This window comes from Rhinolophus sinicus, chromosome 9, assembly GCF_057876585.1.
Source record: "Rhinolophus sinicus isolate RSI-liver-muscle chromosome 9, RSI-T2T, whole genome shotgun sequence".
NCBI lineage: Eukaryota > Metazoa > Chordata > Mammalia > Chiroptera > Rhinolophidae > Rhinolophus > Rhinolophus sinicus.
This window is the reverse complement of record NC_142509.1, coordinates 35,931,455-35,951,352: the sequence shown is the minus strand read 5'-3', so window position 1 is coordinate 35,951,352 and position 19,898 is coordinate 35,931,455. Positions and strand designations below refer to the sequence as shown.

The 19,898-nt window shown below is 35.8% G+C and overlaps 2 protein-coding genes across 6 annotated transcripts in view; one reads left to right on the top strand and one right to left on the bottom strand.

Annotated features, from left to right (window-relative positions):
• KNTC1 (kinetochore associated 1) overlaps positions 1 to 251 on the bottom strand; it is a 56,070-nt gene extending 55,819 nt beyond the window's left edge. The window contains exon 1 of one of the 2 annotated variants that reach the window (XM_074321598.2): positions 136 to 251. The gene's annotated coding sequence lies outside the window, so the exon portion shown is untranslated. Of the gene's footprint in view, positions 1 to 74 lie in introns of both variants that reach the window. The other variant, XM_074321597.2, reaches the window with a different exon arrangement.
• On the top strand, positions 166 to 17,526 carry RSRC2 (arginine and serine rich coiled-coil 2). 4 transcript variants are annotated; one of them, XM_019734068.3, is made up of 10 exons: positions 166 to 304; positions 4,059 to 4,215; positions 5,445 to 5,488; positions 7,931 to 8,121; positions 8,993 to 9,196; positions 11,223 to 11,345; positions 13,609 to 13,688; positions 15,029 to 15,258; positions 15,672 to 15,761; positions 16,553 to 17,526. In XM_019734068.3, the coding sequence occupies exons 1-10, from the start codon at positions 299 to 301 to the stop codon at positions 16,730 to 16,732; spliced, it is 1,305 nt and encodes a 434-aa protein (XP_019589627.1). In that variant the 5' UTR covers positions 166 to 298; the 3' UTR covers positions 16,733 to 17,526. The 4 variants fall into 4 exon arrangements, with proteins under 4 accessions (XP_019589627.1, XP_019589626.1, XP_019589630.1 ...); XM_019734067.3 differs by having other exon boundaries at positions 15,026 to 15,258; XM_019734071.3 differs by lacking the exons at positions 166 to 304; positions 4,059 to 4,215 and adding an exon at positions 6,271 to 6,348 and having other exon boundaries at positions 7,909 to 8,121.
• The last annotated feature ends 2,372 nt before the right edge of the window (positions 17,527 to 19,898 follow it).

Below are 19,898 nucleotides of genomic sequence, written 5' to 3'. Positions count from 1 at the left end.
ATTTCGGTTCGCCCCGCCGCGAAAACCAGGGTGTATTCTTGGCCCCGCCCTTCTCCCTGGCTTTCCACGCCCACCTTCAAAAGAACAACCAATCGCCGCCTCGAACCGCGTTGCTATAGAAGGCCTTATCCCCACCCCTTTTCGTCCCAGCAAGCTGTGCGACGCGCCGGGCCTCATCCCCTTTGTGCCATCCGGGTCTCTCGCCGGAGCCATTTAGTCTGTGGCGAAGAATCAGGGCGGCTAGTAGTGTTGAAAGCGGCAAGTGGAGGTGCCGCCCAAGCGGCCAGGACTCTGGACTATGGCGGTAGGTGACGAATCTGAGTTTGTAAGCCAAAGATGTTTCTCTGCTACTCTCCAAAGAGTGGGTGAACCGCTCCCAGAGCTGTTACCCGCTCGTGTGTGGACAAAATGGCGCCGCGGCAGCCTTCTGCGCCCGCTATCATGGCTGCCTGCTGTAGGGAGGGGGAATAAGGCGGCGTCGATGGGGGCTGGGAGCTGCCGGGAGTGTCTTTTTTTCCAGAACTTTCTTCCTTTCGGCCCACAGGACTGCCTCCAGTTTAGTTTGCTCGGTTAGTAGTTTATATTGAGTTTCACTAGGGCTTGGGAATAGATGTTCGCGGAGGGGAAGTACTGGGGAAGAGAAAAAAGGGATCGGTTGGTGTTGAAAAGTGTTGGGCCGGAAAGGGTCTGTAAGGGATAGAGTGTTAAAAGAGCAGTCTTGCAGCGGTTTTTTTCCTTGCCTGCATGCAATAAAATGACTAGTTGCATAATTTCAATTCGTGTTCCGTCTGTGAAAAACCTTAATTTATTTCTTAGTAAGGAACTGGGGAAGGTGTTGCTGAAAGGGAGTAACAATTCGGCTTAATAAGAAAGCTTTGGAATTACGAATTCTGATTGCTGCTCGGTTTCTGGAGCAGCTCGTGATGTAATCATTTTGAAGTGTTGGGGAAGCGTTATAATCAAGCTTTATCTTTGGCGTTGGTCCTTTAAATTTAAGAACACTTCATTGACCCATTTAACCTTAAATAAGAACCACAGGTCTTAAGTGACCTCTTGTGAACAATAAGCCTGCTTCGGGCAATAAATGCCCAATTCTGATGCGTCGCGTTATTGTGTGATTACTTAATTTTTACTTACCCTGTTAAAAGTGCAGGCATTTTGCACTTCTTTCCACTAAAGATTTATCTTCTCATTTTTGAAAATAGAAGACTGGCAAGCATAACGAAAAATATGTACTTTTACTGTTATAATATTTGAGATGTCTGTAATTAGAAAGCCCTCCCCTGCCCCATACGAAATTGGTTGAATTTGGGACCGATTTTTTTTTTTTTAATAAGGTTTCAAACAGTTGGCAAGCTATTCGGTGTTTATGTAACCGATCAGTTTAATGTTTTCCTTATTCAATAGTATTTTAGGCCTCTTAGTGTACTTAAGTAAAAAATAGTGTTTTACTTGGGCTCAAAATATTTCTTAAAAATGAAATCAATTCAAACATTTGTTTCTGCAGTGCCTCATTCAATAAAAAGACACAATTCACTGGAGAGGTGGCCTATTATTAAATCCCATCTTCTTTCTTTACACTGGGAGAAGATTTGTATACTGTGTCTTGGGCGTTGTTAAGGTTTTAAACCAGATGTAAATTTTAAGAAGTAGTGGTGGCCTTCTAATAGAGCAAATGCTAGAGTAGAGGATAGTTTTGCAGATAGCATTTAAGGTTTATAGAGATCCCTAGTAAATAAAAATAAACCTTAGGAATTTTCAGAGAAACGTTAATAATTCAGTTGATTGGGAGGGATACCTTTATTCGTTCTGCTGCTATAAAATAGCGTCATGGAAATACAAAGTTTTGCCTGATCTAAGCAACCACCTATCACTCATATCTGTTTAGTGATAGGGTGATTTTGTTGTTGTCCTATGGTATATTTTACAGATGAAAATTGCTATTTGGTGTAAGTTATTAGCCTGTATCACAGGGTGGCTTCCCTTAAGCCAAGGGCATTTACTTGACTTCCCTGTTGCCAGGCTTCTGTGATGTTAAGCATGTACTAGTTAAGTAAACCATTGACTGAAAACTTTTATTGCCTGGCTAGCTTTTCCATGGAAATGTTTCAATTCTAGTCATGATCTCGGTAAAAGGAGAGATGTGCCAGTGCTTCCTGATGTAATCTCTCTTGGGCAGAAAAGTGGTGTGCACTGAGAAAAGTGACAGCAGTGCTTCAAGTTTTTGTGATTGTTTTTTTTTTAACCAAGTGTAAGCTTTACCAATACTTAGCATATTACAGATGTATCTGAAATAGTCCTTAAGAGTGATGAGAACAAGAATAAAAGAAACTGACCGATGTTAGTTGTGAATCACAATCATCCTTAATTGTGTGATACAGCATCATTTATTAATGTACAGTGAAGAGTACCATCTTAGGTGAGTCAGCTGATGTTGCTGAATCTCATCTGTAAAATGAGAAAGTTGAACTCAATTCTAAGGGTTGAAAGCCCTTCAGCACAAAAATTTTATGATTGCAGAAATCATACATAGATACAGGGAAAACTGGACAGGCTCGAATGCTCAAAGGAGAGCCTCTCCAGTATTTAGTTGCTTCCTTCTGTTACTAGGTTTTTTTGGTACCATCAAAAGAGGCTTAACACATAATTTATGTCTTCAGTTCCAACTAGGCTATAAATTTTTGCCTTTTAATTTATCACTTTATTCCTAGAGTAGCGTGGAGTTTGACACTTTTTTGATACTCTAAATAGTTGGAATAATGCAGCCTCTTATGCTTCGTTTTTTAAAATACTCTCCATTTATTTGGCGTTTATTTTCTGGACTAATCTTCCTAAGGGAAGAAGTTCATTATGTGATTATTCCTCTTACTGAAATTTTATTGTGATTCCATATTTATCCAATCCAGCTCTCTTCTGCAAGGGACAAGATCATAAATACTTTACGCGTTGTGGACAGGTTAGAGTCTCTGTCACATTCCTTGCTTGCTTGTTCTCGTTTTAATGACACTTTTAAAAAGGTACAAACCATTCTTATCTCAAAGGCCATAGTTCGCCAACCCTGTCCTAAGTAATCTGCTCCCCAGGCATATTATCTATTCTGGGACTCATTTAAATCAATTTTTTCTTTTGTGGTACTCTTGTTATTTGAGCCACACACTTCAGCAGAGCCAGAGAAATATTTTTTAATGGGAAACAATAACTGAAATTCATTTGTTCCTTAAACATGGATTGATTTTTGTGCTCAGTACTATGTTATGGGCAAAGCAGGTGAAATTGCCTGGAAAACAAAGAAGTGATATTTAGATGAGGGAACCTACTCTTTGAGGTAAATCAGGCCTCTCGGAAAGAGTGTGTGCACTTGACTGTTTTAATTTTAATCTATATTGTGATAACTTCAAAATGCTTTAAAGCAGAAACAACTTAATGTTTCCATAGCCCAGAGCGTGTGTGAGGAGAGGCAGACCATATTTTGAAGCGGCACTGTGCCAAGGGGCTGTTTTCATTAAAGAGGGTTAATGAAATTAAAGTTGGGTTCTCAGATAGGTAAGTTAATTTTCTGTTTACTCTTTTCAGAAGCATTCTTTCTGCTGTTTATGATTTTACAGTCTTGAGACTCTCTAACCTTTAACAGCTCATTTAAAATGCCTTTTTAGTATGTGCTAATTTAAAATAATAGTATTGGTAAAGTTGACTAATTGAGTTCACAATTCTAAAATGGACTATATTTTCTGTTTGAGTGTTTATTGGAAATACTTGGAAACCTTATTTCCCCTTTCCCCCGCTGTTTTGAAAGTTAAAAAGATAATGACTAAAAAATTAAGATACATCTTACATACATCTTTGATATTGGGTTAGTCATTTCAATTTATTCAGGCCTATTGATTAGGTACAAAGCATATTTAGCTACTTAGAAATCAGCCACTCTAATTTGTGTGTGTGTGGTGGGGGGGTTGTTTTGTAAAATTCAGGGATGACTATCTTTTGCTCCCTCTCTTAAGAAATTGGAGATACTTAAAATGTAACTAAGAACTTAAAATCATTTTTCCTTAAACTTTTAGGCTAGTGATACAGAACGAGATGGACTAGCCCCAGAAAAGACATCCCCAGATAGAGATAAGAAAAAAGAGCAGTCAGATGTATCTGTTTCTCCTAGAGCATCAAAACATCATTATTCAAGATCACGATCAAGGTCGAGAGAAAGAAAACGCAAGTCAGGTATGAATTGTTGGAAATGATAATAAACGCTAATATATACCAGCATTTGTTACAATTCATGTGTCTAAGACATAAAGTTAGTTTATTGATACTGATAGCATGTGTTCTACCCAGCTTAGAAGTTGATACTGAAAGCCTATTGGTAATTTTCTGGAGAATTTAAATATAGCTTTTCTAATGCAGAAATTTTATAACTTGTCCAGAGGCAACAATGCATGTTTAAATTTGTGTCATGGTAACTATTTGTTAACCCTAAAATGATTGTTTCATTCTTTCAACATTGGCAAAATAATATTTTGAAAGATGTCTGTCTAGGCAGTGATATATTATTCTGAACTTATTTAACATTCTTTGACATAAGTGGCAGAAACATTTTTAACCTGGTTTTTTTTTTTTTTTTTAACTTAATGTTAGAATATTTCTGAAGCAAGAGATTTGGCATTTTAAAATGCTCCTATTTGTTTCATTAGAAAACTAGACTAACATAGTATAAAAAGCATGGTGTTTTGCTATTTTTAAAAAAAAGAAAACTAGTATTGCTACTTAAGATGTTAAGTGAGAAATAGAATAGTAACGAGTTTAAAAGTTAAGGCCCAAGCTCTGTTTATCCTTTGTGTCCACAGATAATCATCTACAAAATGGTCAAATGTAATTTTCACCTGTATGTTAATGTTTGAAACTACAGTATTATAACCAGTATTAATAGGGATTTTTCTAAACTATAACATCGTTTTGATTACGTATACCAAATATAATTCAACCTGTTTATTTTCTTTTGCATTCTTTTTGCTCTTGTTTGCCTCTTTATGAAGGAGTTTGTAAACGCCTTTATAAATATTCTATGGCCTAGGCTAATCAAATGTTTTGTAAAATACTAAGAGTTCAACTGCCTAAAAGATAGTTTGTTTGGACTTGTCATGGAACTTTTTTTGCTTAGTTCTGTCTCGATTACATTCTGGTTTGTTCACGTTGCTTGATTTGTTTGAAGTGTGTACAGTATTAATATTAATGTTATTAATAATAGAATAACTTTACCATTTTGCTGCTATATGGCAATTAGTAGAATAATCCTACCCTGCCATAAAAACGTAGTTTTGGGAAGATAATTAGGAAGTAGGATCTTTAGTTAGCCGATTGAACTGGAAGTTATTCTTATAATATGAGTATTGGAATTTGTGTTTGAGATGTTTTTGTATCTTTGCTTATGGTCAATTTTTGTGACTTCACAGACAATGAAGGAAGAAAACACAGGAGCCGGAGCAGAAGCAAAGAGGTAATTAACACTTTGTAGTGAATAGGCACTTTAAAATACTTGTAAAGTATCTGGTAGAAATGTTTGTGTGAATATATGATATTGTCAAGGTAAGTACCAAAACTTGAAATTTAAAAGGTTAATTGGGTTATAAAATAAGCATGATTCATCATTTTTCAAGAAGATCGTTGTTTATCTGAAAAGTTCATTCAAAAACTTAATTTTATTATGTTGTGAAAATATTCACAATAAAAATTTCATGTGAAGAATATAATTGGTTTTTTTAGGCCTGTCACACAGAGCTTCCATTAATCTGAGGTCCCGAGTCTCCTTATGCCTGATGACTGCTCAGGATTTCTAAATTAGCAATACCCTAGATATTATGGGCTACTTTTTCTTTATTGAAGGTAATAAGAGTCCTCTTTTCATTAGTAAGTGAGTTCTATTTCCTTAATAGTGGTATTGAATTTTGAAATTCAAGTGTCAGAGATAGCTGGAAAGGTGGTGGTGACAGCAAAACTTGAGGAAAAAGAAAGGCAGCAGCTGTATTGCAAAGGAGTTCAGTTGCTCACCCACCTGAGAAGACAAGGGGCGAGCCATCAAAGAAGAGAAGAAGTAGCAACCAAAAAGGGAGCAGAATCTTTCGGGGGCTGGGCAAGGGACTCCTGAAACAAATGTGGGCAGGGACTTCACCTCTTCCCCTAATGGAAGCTCTGTTACATTTTTAATTTAGGAGAGTTTTTGTGAAAATGACTATTTTGTTTAGTTCACATGATAACATTTCTATAATAAATCATACTCAGCGTGCTAATGCGCGAAGAGACTGAACTGAAGACGCTGCAGACTCAGATAGCAAAATAATAAGCCTACTTCATGATAAGGTAACTATTAGTCATTCAAACTCCTATTTCCCTTAAGTATATCTTAAATCAGTTAAGGGTTTTAATGGTGTTTTTACAAAAATTAATAGTAATGTTACATTTGGAAAACTGGTTTGAAATAAACTAAAACCTTTGGAAGTTTAACCACTTAAAGCTTTTCCAGTTTGCCACTATATGGCAAAATCAAGGAAATATTTTTATAAGCTCATATTATAGAGAACTGGCAGTGAAACTAAAATGTAGCTGTGTCTCCAGGTCTCTTATTTTTCTGCAAAATTACATACTATCATCGTTTTCAGATATATCATCATGCATGTTCTAAAGTGTTTGGCCAAGTTTCTTTGTTTTTAAGAAAAGTTGAGTGGAAAGAAATATGCTGTGGTCTATTTTGGGAAACATGAGATAATTAAGTGTCTTATTGAGGAAAAGCAGTGGCCTGAGTATCAGAAGAACGTGGGGTCTGGGTTCGGCTCTGCTGATATGTAGCTTTGTGACTCTAGATCTTAGTTTAGTCATACATTAAGTAAGAGGAATTAGAGGGTCTGTGTCTCTTTCCAGCTTTAAAATTGAGATTCTGAGATGCGAAGGATTTTCAACTTGAGCTACAAGATGGAGTTGACAAATATTAATGTAGGGAAATCTAATCTTTATAGCACTTCCTAATTAGGGGTCAGTGTAGGATGGAGACTTGATCATATAATTAATTTTAGCTCAGTCTCTGAATGTATATATTGTGAAAGTGAAAGCCTTGGTTTTTAATCCTTCAGAGTATGGAAGAAGTATGTATTGTGTAATGGTTTGGGGATTAATTATGCTATACCTAGTTTGATTTCATAAAAATTAAAACAGATACGGTTGCCGTTTTCTATCCTAGGTACATGAAATGTAATAGAACTCCAAGCCTATTGGGATATTGCAAGATGAAAATGATTGCTTCAGAGTTTAGACATTGGGAGAAAAGTCAAGAGACGTCTTTTAGAGAGGACGTGGCAGTATAGCTATAAAAAGGACACTTCAACTCTGCGTAAAGTAATTTGAAATTGCAGAAAATAATCATACTTAGTAAACTGTTACTTAGCTACATAATTGGAAATGCATTTTCTGGTGCATTTCTTTGTGTCCTTACTATTCATTATCGTTAACTATTTAAACTTCAAATGATGTTACGTACTCTGGATTTAGAAGTTGATGTATATACTTGATCTGTTCATCTAAAAGGTTTGTTGGGAAAATGTTAAAGTTTTTGATACGTGTGTACTTCCCTTACGTTAGACAGAAGAAACAAGAGGGATGCCTGTTTTTCTGACATAATGGTTTTTAATAGTCACATTGAAAATCGTTTTAATTGTGGTATTGAAAATATTGGGGAGGAAACTGCATTTTGGGGATTTATAAAGCAAAATTAAAATTAGTCATATACATCTGCAACATGTGGGTGATGTGAAACTAGGTCAGTTTTTAAATTTGCCACACACTCCTAAGGTTACTAATGTTGCATCACAACATTTTTGTTCATTGATACCCATACTAACTCTCTTTGTTGCACTATTTTCCTGAAAGAACCAACTTCTTCTTAAAACAGGCAAGAAGACATGAACCCAAAGATAAGTCCTCTAAGAAACACAAGTCTGAGGAACATAATGACAAAGAACATTCTTCCGATAAAGGAAGAGAGCGACCCAATTCATCTGAAAATGGTGAGGACAGACACAAACGCAAAGAAAGAAAGTCATCAAGAGGCAAAAGTCACTCAAGATCTAGGTCCCGGGAAAGGTAAGTAGTTAACGGTGTTTATAGTATAGTTATTGCCTTCGAAAGAGCTCCTAAGTTACACAAAGCTTCTCGTTAACCCAGCAATAGCCCCCAAAATCTTAACTGGAACATTGATATTTTTTGCTAACTTGGCCTATTCCTGTGCACACTAATGTCTGCTGACAGCTGGAATCTTTTGGGCTTTGCTTTCTATACAGGCAGCGGTAATGGTGTCCAAGACTGGGGATGAGGGACGGTTACGCTTAACATTCAATCAGGGACTATATATTTCTTTTAACTTCTTGATTTATCTGTCTTCTGCAGTGAAAAAAAATCATTGCTGAGCTATGTTTATATAATTTAAGCCAACATGACACTCCTTTTTACGTTGCTGGTGTAGCATTTGTTTGCTGCTGAATTCTAATCTAGGTTTTCTCTTGTGTAGAATGAAAAACTGGTTCATGGCTCACAGTTGTGGGATTTTTATTTTAAGAAGCCAATATTTATTTGGAGATTTCTTTGGGGATTATGTGCTATCAGAGTTGGTCAGAAGTTTTCAGTAATAGATTAACAAGTATATTACCCTTAAATTTTATAAATACATTATTAGTAAGGCAATAGAAACTATTAATCTTAAGTTGGGGTAGGATGCATTACATTTTTGACGTGTTATATGGCTTTACTGTGTTCCCGAAGAATCATCAGACAAGAACAAAGGTCAAATTTTTGTTTATAACTCCTGCCATTAAAAACCTCAAATTATCCTTTCTGTACATAATACAGAGCAGTTTATTGCCTGTCTTGACTGCATATGCTACTGAAAACTAATTTGTATGTCTGTCATTGAAAAAGACAGAATTTTTAACTGTAAATTTGTGTCCTTTAATTTCAGGCGTCATCGTAGTAGAAGCAGGGAGCGGAAGAAGTCTCGATCTCGGAGTAGGGAGCGGAAGAAGTCACGATCCAGAAGCAGGGAGAGGAAAAAATCACGATCCAGAAGCAGGGAAAGAAAACGTCGGATACGATCTCGTTCCCGCTCACGATCCAGACACAGGCATCGGAGTAGAAGCAGGAGTAGGACAAGGAGCAGAAGTCGGTAGGTATTCGTGTTGAGTAGAATCAGATAGGCCCCTTGCGGGGTCTGTTTGGCTTCTGTCAGTTTGAGGACATGTAAATTATGGATCCGAATTTATTTACAGATTATAAAATATTTGAATCATCCTGACCAAGAAAGAACAAACCTAACTACTGGTAGAGCATTCTCACATGGTCTAATTTGATCAGATCCCCCGTGAAGTGCAGGTGTGAATAGTCCCATTAAAATACTTCAGTTGTTTTGAACACTGGACTCATTGTGTTTATTTTATAAGTACAACAGCTTACATTTATTGCATCCCTATCTTGTGCTATATATTATGGCAAAGCTCTTTCCATATATTAGTCACCTGATTCTCAAAATACCAGTTTTATGAGCTAGGCCCATTGGACTTAGGTTGAGTAACTTGCCCAAGAAACCCAAAGTCGTACAGTTATTAAATGGTAAAACCTACACCAGGTCCAAAGTGTGTGTCCATGTAAAGTCAATGTATGTGCTTAGCCCACCGTGCTGCATGTAGTATCTCAGATACTGAAAAAGATGAGCTTAGATGATGTGTTACAGAATTGTACACCTGAAACTTGATGTTATTAACCAGTGTTATCCCAGTAAATTTAATTTTTTAAAAAAGATTAGCTTAAACCTTTCTTAATTGGAAGGAGGCTTTAATTTATTGAGATAGGAAGTAAAATAATGAGCATGGGAGAAAATTAATTCTAAGTATTCAGACAGTATGTTTATTCTCTACTCATTTACCTAAAATAATTAATGTATTATATCTATAGTCACAGATACTGACTAAAATAATGGGAAAACTTTTTTGTTTATTGCTTCTTCAGTCAGTCTATAAAAGACTGAAATAAAAAGCTGGACCTTATTCCAGTAACGTGGTTCATCACTTGTTTGATCATTTTAATCAGTGTTTTTTTTTTTTTTAAGATTTTATTGGGGAAGGGGAACAGGACTTTATTGGGGAACAGTGTGTACTTCCAGGCGTTTTTTCCAAGTCAAGTTGTCCTTTCAATCTTAGTTGTGGAGGGCTCAGCTCAGCTCCAGGTCCAGTTGCCGTTTTCTAGTTGCAGGGGGCACAGCCCACCATCCCTTGCGGGAGTCGAACCGGCAACCTTGTGGTTGAGAGGACGCACTGCAACCAACTGAGCCATCCTGGAGCTCAGCGGCAACTCAGCTCAACGTGCTGTGTTCAATTTTAGTTGCAGGGGGTGCTTCTCACCATCCCTTGCGGGACTCGAGGAATTGAACTGGCAACCTTGTGGTTGAGAGCCCACTGGCCCATGTGGGAATCGAACCGGCAGCCCTCGGAGTTAGGAGCATGGAGCTCTAACTGCCTGAGCCACTGGGCCGGCCCTTTAATCAGTTTTTAATCAGTGGTTTTAGTTTGTAGTAGTTTACAAATTTGATTTTACTAACTTTGAGATTTAGTGAATCTTTAAGGTACATGGTAATTAGACCATTAAATTTTTAATTGCCATTTGGGCAATTCAGATCATTATTTATGACATTTCTAGTTTTGAAATGTTGGATTTTATTCCAATCGATGACCTTTTTTTATCTTTTTTTTCCTAATTCTTCTGTTTTTAGTGACTCATACTTTGTATTTTTTAAAAACTGCAAATTCATTTATTCATTAGATTAAATACTAGGAACATTTAATCTATCCATCCCACTACTAGGAATTTGTTCTGTATATCGACCTACAGAAGCATAAAGTGACTCATGTACGAGACTAGTCTTTGCAATATTGGGTGTAATAGAAGAAGACTAGAAACAACCTAAATGTTCATCAGTAACAGGTGGTTAAATGAACTTTACAGAAAACTAGCCATACACTCAAGGAACTTGGGCTCTGTGGAAGAGGTAGGACAGAGATGGAAAGGAAAGGGTTCAAAATGTATTTCCTGTACAGCTTGGTTTTTGTTGAACCATGTAAAGGTAATTGATTTTGATTCAACAAAGTAGTCGTTATTACTTGGCCGTACTGAGACATGTAAAATATGATTTATTACAGAGACAGAAAGAAGAGAATTGAAAAGCCAAGAAGATTTAGCAGAAGTTTAAGCCAAACTCCTAGTCCACCTCCTTTCAGAGGCAGAAACACAGCAATGGATGCACAAGAAGCTTTAGCTAGGAGGTGCGCATATTTTTTTATTTGATGCATTTTTTTTCCCTTCTCAGCTTGACAGTAGAGACTCAGTTGTGTGGAGAAAATGAATGTTTTCAGTCAGGAAAAGTCAGCTAATTAAATCTACACATGAATACCATAATATCCTTGTGATCTAGAACTAAGTGGTTTAATTCTCGTCATAAACATTTACTTATTGCACAATCAGAAACATTGCGATGGCTGCAACAGGTCCTCTTTTTTTCCTTCATGATCCGTTCTCAACTCGGGACTGCTAAATATTTTTAATTTGCAATTGAAACATAAAAATCTTAAATCTGATTTAAGAACTTTGTTAATTTTGCCTCTAAAACTTCTTGTTTTTCTTCCTCAAGAAAACAAAGTCTTTGAAGCAATAAGAATTCTGTCAGTAGTTTTCTTATTTTGAAGAAATAATTTTGTGAGCCAATTTATTTGATTTTATAAATTTTACTGCTGATGGCATAGGGAGATCATTGTATTTTTTAATGGGTGATTGTGAGACCACACAGCAATATCTTACTGAAACCTGCAAAAACATCGAAAGAACTCCCTCAGCTAGAGAGGCAAGACGTAGAGTAAAATCAAAGTCCTTGTTGGCAGGTTTTTCCATATTCTGAAAACTATTTTGATTTTTTTTTTTCTTTATGAAATTGAGTTTGTATTTTTTTTTTATTGCAAAAATACAGTTATCACAATGTAACCTGATGGGCTGCTGCCCTGTGAACCCAGCCTGGCAGAAACTCCAGCTGAACAGCAGCAGCAAAGGTGTGAGCTCACCCCTTCTTCGTCCCATTCACCTTGGTGAATGATGTTCATTTTAATTCCAAACCTGCAATGGCCATTTTAAATGTGCAACCAATAGTAGTCAATCATATTTTCTTTCTGAAACTAAAATCAACAGAATTAGGAAATAACCACAATATTTGAACCAATTTATAAAGGATGGTCCGTTAATTCTGACAGGTATTTTTTTTAAGCCTTAAAGTTAATTCTTTCTTACTACAAGTTTACTGTGTTTTAGTTTTTGGCTTTTATTAAAGTTGAAACTGTTGCTAGCACCTAAAACTTTGAGTTAAAAAATAACCTCCTTAGTGATTTTCAGATGACAAGTTTACATGAAATTTCAGGATTTATGTGGTATTTCAGGATAACCAGATTACTCCTTGGCTACCTTGAAATTTGAAGGAGGGTATTTTGTTAATGAAAATCTAGTGTGTAGGCTGTTTGTTTTTCAATAAAGACAGAATTTTAAAACTGCTTTGGAAGTATTTTTAACATACATGAACCTGTATTTTAATGTTACCCCTGATCAGAAACTTATTCCTAAGGACAAAGTCATGTCTGTACTGTCTTTTTTTGCATATGTGCTCAGTAAAAGGGAACAAAATTATAGATTATTTAGATTCCTTTTATATAAAAGTTCAGTATTTATTAAAGCAAATGCCAGTTACTACCACTGTATTTTACTACCGGTAGCCCCCCAAAACAACCTTTCCCCCAATCCTTGCACCTTTATACCACATTCAAAGGAGAAAGAGGTAGCATTTAACTTTACATTGGTAAATCAAGGAATTCTTCAAAGAAAGGGTTTCTCTTTCAGGAAGTCATGAAGATGATATTACTTAGGATTTGTTACATAGGAAGTAGGTACTGACTTGGCAACACATTTTTATAAAATTATATAGGGGATTGCAGTTCGGATTTGTGTACCCGTTTTTGTTTGGGGTTTTTTGTTTTAATTATTAGTCTGAAGTTATGTAATAATGAAGTCTTTAAATATAAAAATTATTATTTGCATGTTTTGATTGGCCTTATTCTGTATCAGCCTTCCCCAAGAAGCATTTGGTAACATCGTTTACTAATTAATATACTCTTAAGATTTACTCAGCTCTCAGTATGTCATTTGCAAGATTTAATATTCTTGTAAGCACTGGTAAAGATTGAGTAATTTTTATGTTTTTAATCATTCTCTGTGGGAACTGTATAAAAACTATTCCAGTTTTTGGCTATTTGGTGAATTAAATGTTTGTTTAAAACCAGTATTGAAATATTCTTTAGCTGTGATTACCATTATAAGAATGATTGCTTTTTTTCCCCCACATGCAGATATCAATTTGGGGAAGTGTTTAACCTAATTTAAAATCGTGTATAAAGTGTTTTGTGTCTACACATGCATACACATGGAGAAATGCAAAGATAAATATTGGTTTATATGGAGTTATTTTAAATTTCTTTAAATGGTCTTTGACAGGTTGGAAAGGGCAAAGAAGTTACAAGAACAGAGAGAAAAGGAAATGGTTGAAAAACAGAAACAACAAGAAATAGCGGCAGGTAATTTTTTTTCTTTATCATGGAAGTATGGCATTTCTTTGTAGAAAATTTGGAAAGTTCAGAAAATAGGAAGAAAATTCACCTACCTCTAATCCCAACTACCCGTCAGTATGCTGTATGATTTTTTGTTGTTGTTGAAATGTGAACATTTTGTTTTTAGTGTTACTTTCCTACCTCGTAAAATCTTTATGCATTTATATTTCTGATTTGATATATGCAGGTCATTCTGACAAGTAAATAGTGACTATTCTTGTTCATGTAGCACTTTAGCCATCACTGCACATGTCTTAGTTCAGATTTTGGAAATGCAGTTTATTAAAGATGGTGGCCTGAGCTGGAATGTATTATGTCTTACTGTTCAAAAATTAAGTTTTTAGACTTAACACAAACATTTCCTGTGGGTGATTGAAGGTGATCAGAGAGAACTTACTGTTGAATTGTATGAAATGTAACCTGGAAGGTGTTTTTTTTGTTTCTGTTTTTTCTTGACATTCCTAGTAAATAGTGGTACTTTTCAAACTAATCTAAAAATTTACGAACTGCTGTTTTATAACAAAACTTACATAACTGGAATTATGGGACTGTTAGTAACTTAAGAACTATATAAGCTTATATTCTGGACTGACAGAAAAAATATGTAATTAGAAGTCTTTCTGTTTACAGAAGATTGATGCAAAACTTGACTCAGCCATTTAAAATGGAAATATCAGGCATGGTACTTCCCTTTTTAGTATTGGTTAAAGGCACAATACCTGTTTAATATTTTAAAATGTTTGTTACAAGTGTCAAATGTCAAATCATTTTGTAAATCTAAAGAATTGTGCAAATAAAAATTTTCATTGTGTTATAAGTTAAGCCACAAGCACCATAGTTCATTTCCCTTGAAATCATACCTTTTTATTATTTGCAGAATTCTCATTTTCGAAGTAAATGAAATGTTAGTACATGTCAGACATATATAGAAATATCTCTGCTTTAGAATACATTCAGGGCAGCTGGTTAGCTCAGTTGGTTAGGGCACAGTGCTCTTACCAACAAGGTTGCCGATTCGATCCCCACATGGGCCACTGTGAGCTGCGCCCTCCACAACTAGATTGAAACAACTACTTGACTTGGAACTAATGGGTCCTGGAAAAACACACTTAAAATAAATACATACATACATACATACAGTAAATGTTGGTAAAGTGTTTTTGCTTTATAACCTAACACTCAGTCATTTCCTTATATTTGGTGGAAATAGGCCTTTTTGCAAATTAGTAACTTACATATAAGTTATGTAGTACTGCAAATCAGGAGGTTTGTTTTGGTATAAAATCCATACTCTCTTCTCTCAGCAGCTGCAGCTACTGGAGGTTCAGTACTCAATGTAGCTGCCCTGTTGGCGTCAGGAACACAAGTGACTCCTCAGATTGCTATGGCGGCTCAGATGGCAGCCTTACAGGCCAAAGCTTTGGCAGAGACCGGAATAGCTGTGCCTAGCTATTACAACCCAGCCGCTGTGAACCCAATGAAATTTGCTGAACAAGAGAAAAAAAGGAAAATGCTTTGGCAAGGCAAGAAAGAAGGGGTAAGTTTAAGTGTTTGCATTCCACTCTTGTCATTTTTTCCTAATTAGTGATTGATTAGAAAAAACAAATTGGAGTTGGAAAAGATTCGTTTGGGTTTATCTTCTGAGAACGTGGCTGGGATAGTTTAACTTGCCACAATTATTGAAGGCTGAAAACACATGATGTGAGGCTTTCAAAGAAAACCAGTAATACTGTGTGTTTATTAAGGAGAAAGAATCCTTAGGTTTTTTTGTAAGATCATAATGTATTTCTTTGCTTCATTACTCTGTAATAGAAATCTTAATATTATAAACTGCACAGATAGAATGCCATAAGTGCTAGTGCTTCTTTCACACTATGTTATGGAGAGATGTAATACCCTTATGAAAGATTTAAATTTTACATATTCTGAAAGTTCACTGTGTCTTAACAGGACAAATCCCAGTCTGCTGAAATATGGGAAAAACTGAATTTTGGAAACAAGGACCAAAACGTCAAATTTAGGAAATTGATGGGTATTAAGGTGAGTATATACACTTCATATTAAAACTCATACTAACTTGTATTTTCAGGGTAACATTGATTCTTGACTTCAAAGTTATTTCAGTGATGTTTCAGCCTGGGTACCTTTTTGGTGCCCTTTTGTTTATGTTCTCCAGATTAACTTCACAGAATTAACTAAAATAATACATTTTTATTGCTATCTGGCAGTATAAATTGTTTGATTTAAATTAACAGGGTTTTTTAAATTATTACTGTGTATTTATACCTTAGGTGAACATTGTTTGAGATCATAAGCTTCTCTTAGTAAATAAAAATGAAATTGTAAAAAGGAATTAATGAATTTGCGTTAAAAAAATACCACTCATTTAAGGTTAGCGATACTTGGTTACAGAGTAGGATCTTCTTGATTTTCAGTTTCAAGGAAACTTTTTTTAAAATGTAGAAAGTTGAGTTTTTGCTGAGTAAAGTGTACTACAGATACAGGGTTTAGATTTCATACAACAACCTGGAAGCAAGGGAGTTGGTTTTTCATAGAAGAGCTATTTTGGTTTAAACTAAGCTGTACTGAGCTGGTGTGTTCTACATGTTCTTCCTCGTGCCCATTAATGAAGTTGACTTTTGTTACATCCTGCTATGTCCCAGTACTTAGAAAGAACGTTGCCACATACTCCATAGGTGTTGAATGAATGAGTACAAGTAATTGAGGTCAAATATGTACCTAAAAATGTGATTTACCAGTACTGTCAAGTGAGAGAAGCACTTCGTATTCCCGTTTGAATTAATTTTAATAATATATTTTCTGATACTTAGAGTGAAGATGAAGCTGGATGTAGCTCAGTTGATGAAGAAAGTTACAAGACTTTGAAGCAACAGGAAGAAGTATTTAGAAATCTCGATGCTCAGTATGAAATGGCAAGATCACAAACCCACACACAAAGAGGAATGGGATTGGGTTTCACATCATCAATGCGAGGAATGGATGCAGTTTGAAAAAGATCACACTTAATGTTTGGGACTTTATGGACTTCTGGTTCTGATGTCAGGTCCTTGTTCACCAAACAGCTAGCATTCTAGCTTGCATGGGTGTTGCATTGACTTTAATTTATTGAAAAAAACCGATTTTTTTGTAAATATCAGATCAGTGATACTGGTGTTAGTGTTGTAATCAGGTTAAACCCACTTCCATTAAACTCGACAGGACTACAGAAGGATAATATTTTTTAGTTCATGACTTCTACTTTTCAAATATGTAAAAACTGCAGGTGGGATGAAATCTCATACATGGATTTTTTCGTGTCCGCTGTCTTGTGTACTTTTGTACTTAACCTTGTACAGTTATTTTCATCTCTCGAAACATGAAAGAAATGTTATGTAGATGTTCTTTAGAAGATCTGGCCATTTGGTACATAATCCAGCACAAAATAAGCTGGGTGGTGAAAATAAAAATGGTTTTCTCAAAACTGGTGTTAATTTAAGTTACCTGGAATTCTTATTTGAATTTGTTCTATGGTTTCTGTAGCATTTTGCAATTGCTATTAGAAAACACTGGCTAAAAATTCCTTTTTTAGAAAAAGTTAACCACTATTGGCAGTCCCGTGATGCGCAAAAATGTAAAAGGGTGTTGGAAGGCGTAAACAAATTTACTAAAATAATACTGTTTTCCTACTATTATAAGGAACAGAATTGGTGTACAGCATTTGTTAAATATTCCGTATGTTATTCAGGAAATAGATTAATACATTAAAGGGATGTAAGCACTTTGATTTTAATAAAGTGCCTTATAAAAGTTCTTTGTATGCCCTTTGCTCATTATCCCTTTGAAGTCTTCTCCAGCATAAAGTACTAAAATAGCAGAAAACTGCTTTGTCACTAAATTGACGAGGGCATAAATTTGGTGGAGGGGAGGGGACTACAGAACTTGTAGTTCATTTGCTTTCATTACAACAAAGTCCGTTTTTAGCTTTCCCTAAAAAAATTCCTTTAGAAAACAGTGCAGCACAATATAATGCAGAAAGACTATAGTGGTGAGACAAGCCTTTATTTTAAATACCAGAGTTAGGCTGGCTAACTTGCTTGTTAGGCGTATTTTTGTGGTATAGAAAAACCAAGTGATTGTATTATTAGTTTTAGTGTATTTGGTAAATATTTAGTTTTCCCAGAGTACAATAATTCTGTGCAGAAACGGTATCATGCTTAAGGGACAAAGTCAAGTTTGTGGGGAAATGACACCATGATTTTTCATTTTGGCATCACAAATTCATATTCTTCAGTTTATACCTTCTCAAACCCATTTCATTAAAAATTTGCATGGGTTTGTAAGGCAGAGCAGATACAAACATACACGTGCACTGCTTTCTGTGTTTTTTTTTTTACAGTATTTTAGGAGCTGGTCGTACATAAGGAATGACATGCTGCATCCTACACTGGTCTACAGCAATTCAGTAGCCAAGTTCAAACACGAAACTAATTTACTTAGTACAGCATCCAAAATAATTTAACACAATCAGCATTTTTAGTTGAGATTTTGTATTCTTATTTTTATACTTACATTTTAAATCCAGTGTGTATTTTATATTTTAACATCCCAGTTGGGACTAGCCACATGTAACCAGGAGCGTGCCAAGCTAGAGGGAGGCATATAGGTAATTGTAAGTTGCATAATTAAACGAATCAATTATTGCAGTCCAGGGATGGGGGTGGGGTGCCAGTTAACTATTTCACTCAACTGGAAATAAGTTGATAAGGGGAAATACTCCACAGTTTTTATTTGCTTCAAACTTTGCTATCCCTTTTTTTTCTGGCTGTTAATGTGCTCTTAATTTCAAAGCCTTGTATTCCATGATGTTTTGGGCTTTATTCACACTTGTAAGCAACAGAAACATAGTTGCGGTCCAGGAGACACTTTTAAGACAGTGGTAAGGCAGAGTAGTAAAACTAGGCCACATTTAATATTTAAGGCAAGATAAATAGAGCAATTGGCTTTGAGGGCAACTTGGAAGGTAGACCAGGATTTGGTAGATGTGTACAAGTGTTGAGGAAGAAGGTAAATTCAGATGAGATTCCAACTTGGGTGGATTTTGATTCCACCTAGCCGAGACCATATAAATACCATTTAAGAAGTAGGTTGGTGGGAGGAGATGGAAACAAGTTTTATATATCATTCTAAATAAGTTTCATAGGCCAAAAGGTGATTTAAATGTACTTACACATAATTTCCGAAGGACCCACTCCTAGTTCTCCCACTGGCCATTCTTCAGTTTCTGTAATTGTCTCATCCTTCTCAGTCCCAGTCCTTTGGTTTGTCCAGACTCGGTCCAAGACCTTATATTCTTTATCTAAGCTCATCCTCTTACCATTGTCATTTATTTTCCATAAAAACTTGGACCGGCCAAATGTTAACCTTCAATATACTAATGATGACTAACCAAATGTTTCAAATTTCTCCAATCCTTTTTTTACTGTGCAATCCTTTGATAAATGGTCCGTCATCTTACCAAAATGAAAATTTGTGAGTCACAAACACCATCTGTTTAAAATGTGGAAATGACATGGTTTCTGGGGGTGGAGAGAGGATCCCTAATGTGGTTTGTGAGTACTGGCCTAATGTTTAAGCCTCATCTTGCTCCACTCTCTGCGTTTTCATTCTATGTGTGGTGTCTTCAGCCTAGGATGCTCTTAATTTCATCCTCCATGTTCTCACCACCAACCCTGCCCTCCTAACACTTCACATTTCAGTTCAAACCTCAATTCCTAAATTCACTGACTCCCACAGATAATGTCAAATTTGTTATATATCCATTACTTCCTGTGTTTCTATTTCACATATTTCTTAATATGAATACCTATCAACATCCCCCTCGACCCAAGAGCAGGAATATTATGGTTATTTTTGTTTATTTTTGCTAGACTGTAGGCTTCGAGAGCAGTAACTTACCTTTGGTCACTCTTGCATCCTCGGGTCCTAGGAACAGTGCCTGCTACATCGAACGTGATAAATAAATGTCATTGAATGAATGAGTGATTGAACGAGAAGCCACCAAAAGCTGCAACAAATTTAAAATAGTTTAATGATACAGTTTTTCATGAAAATGTGAAACCCAATAAACTGAAGTAGCTTGTCCAGGATCACAAAGGTAGTTGGTGGCAAAACTAAAGT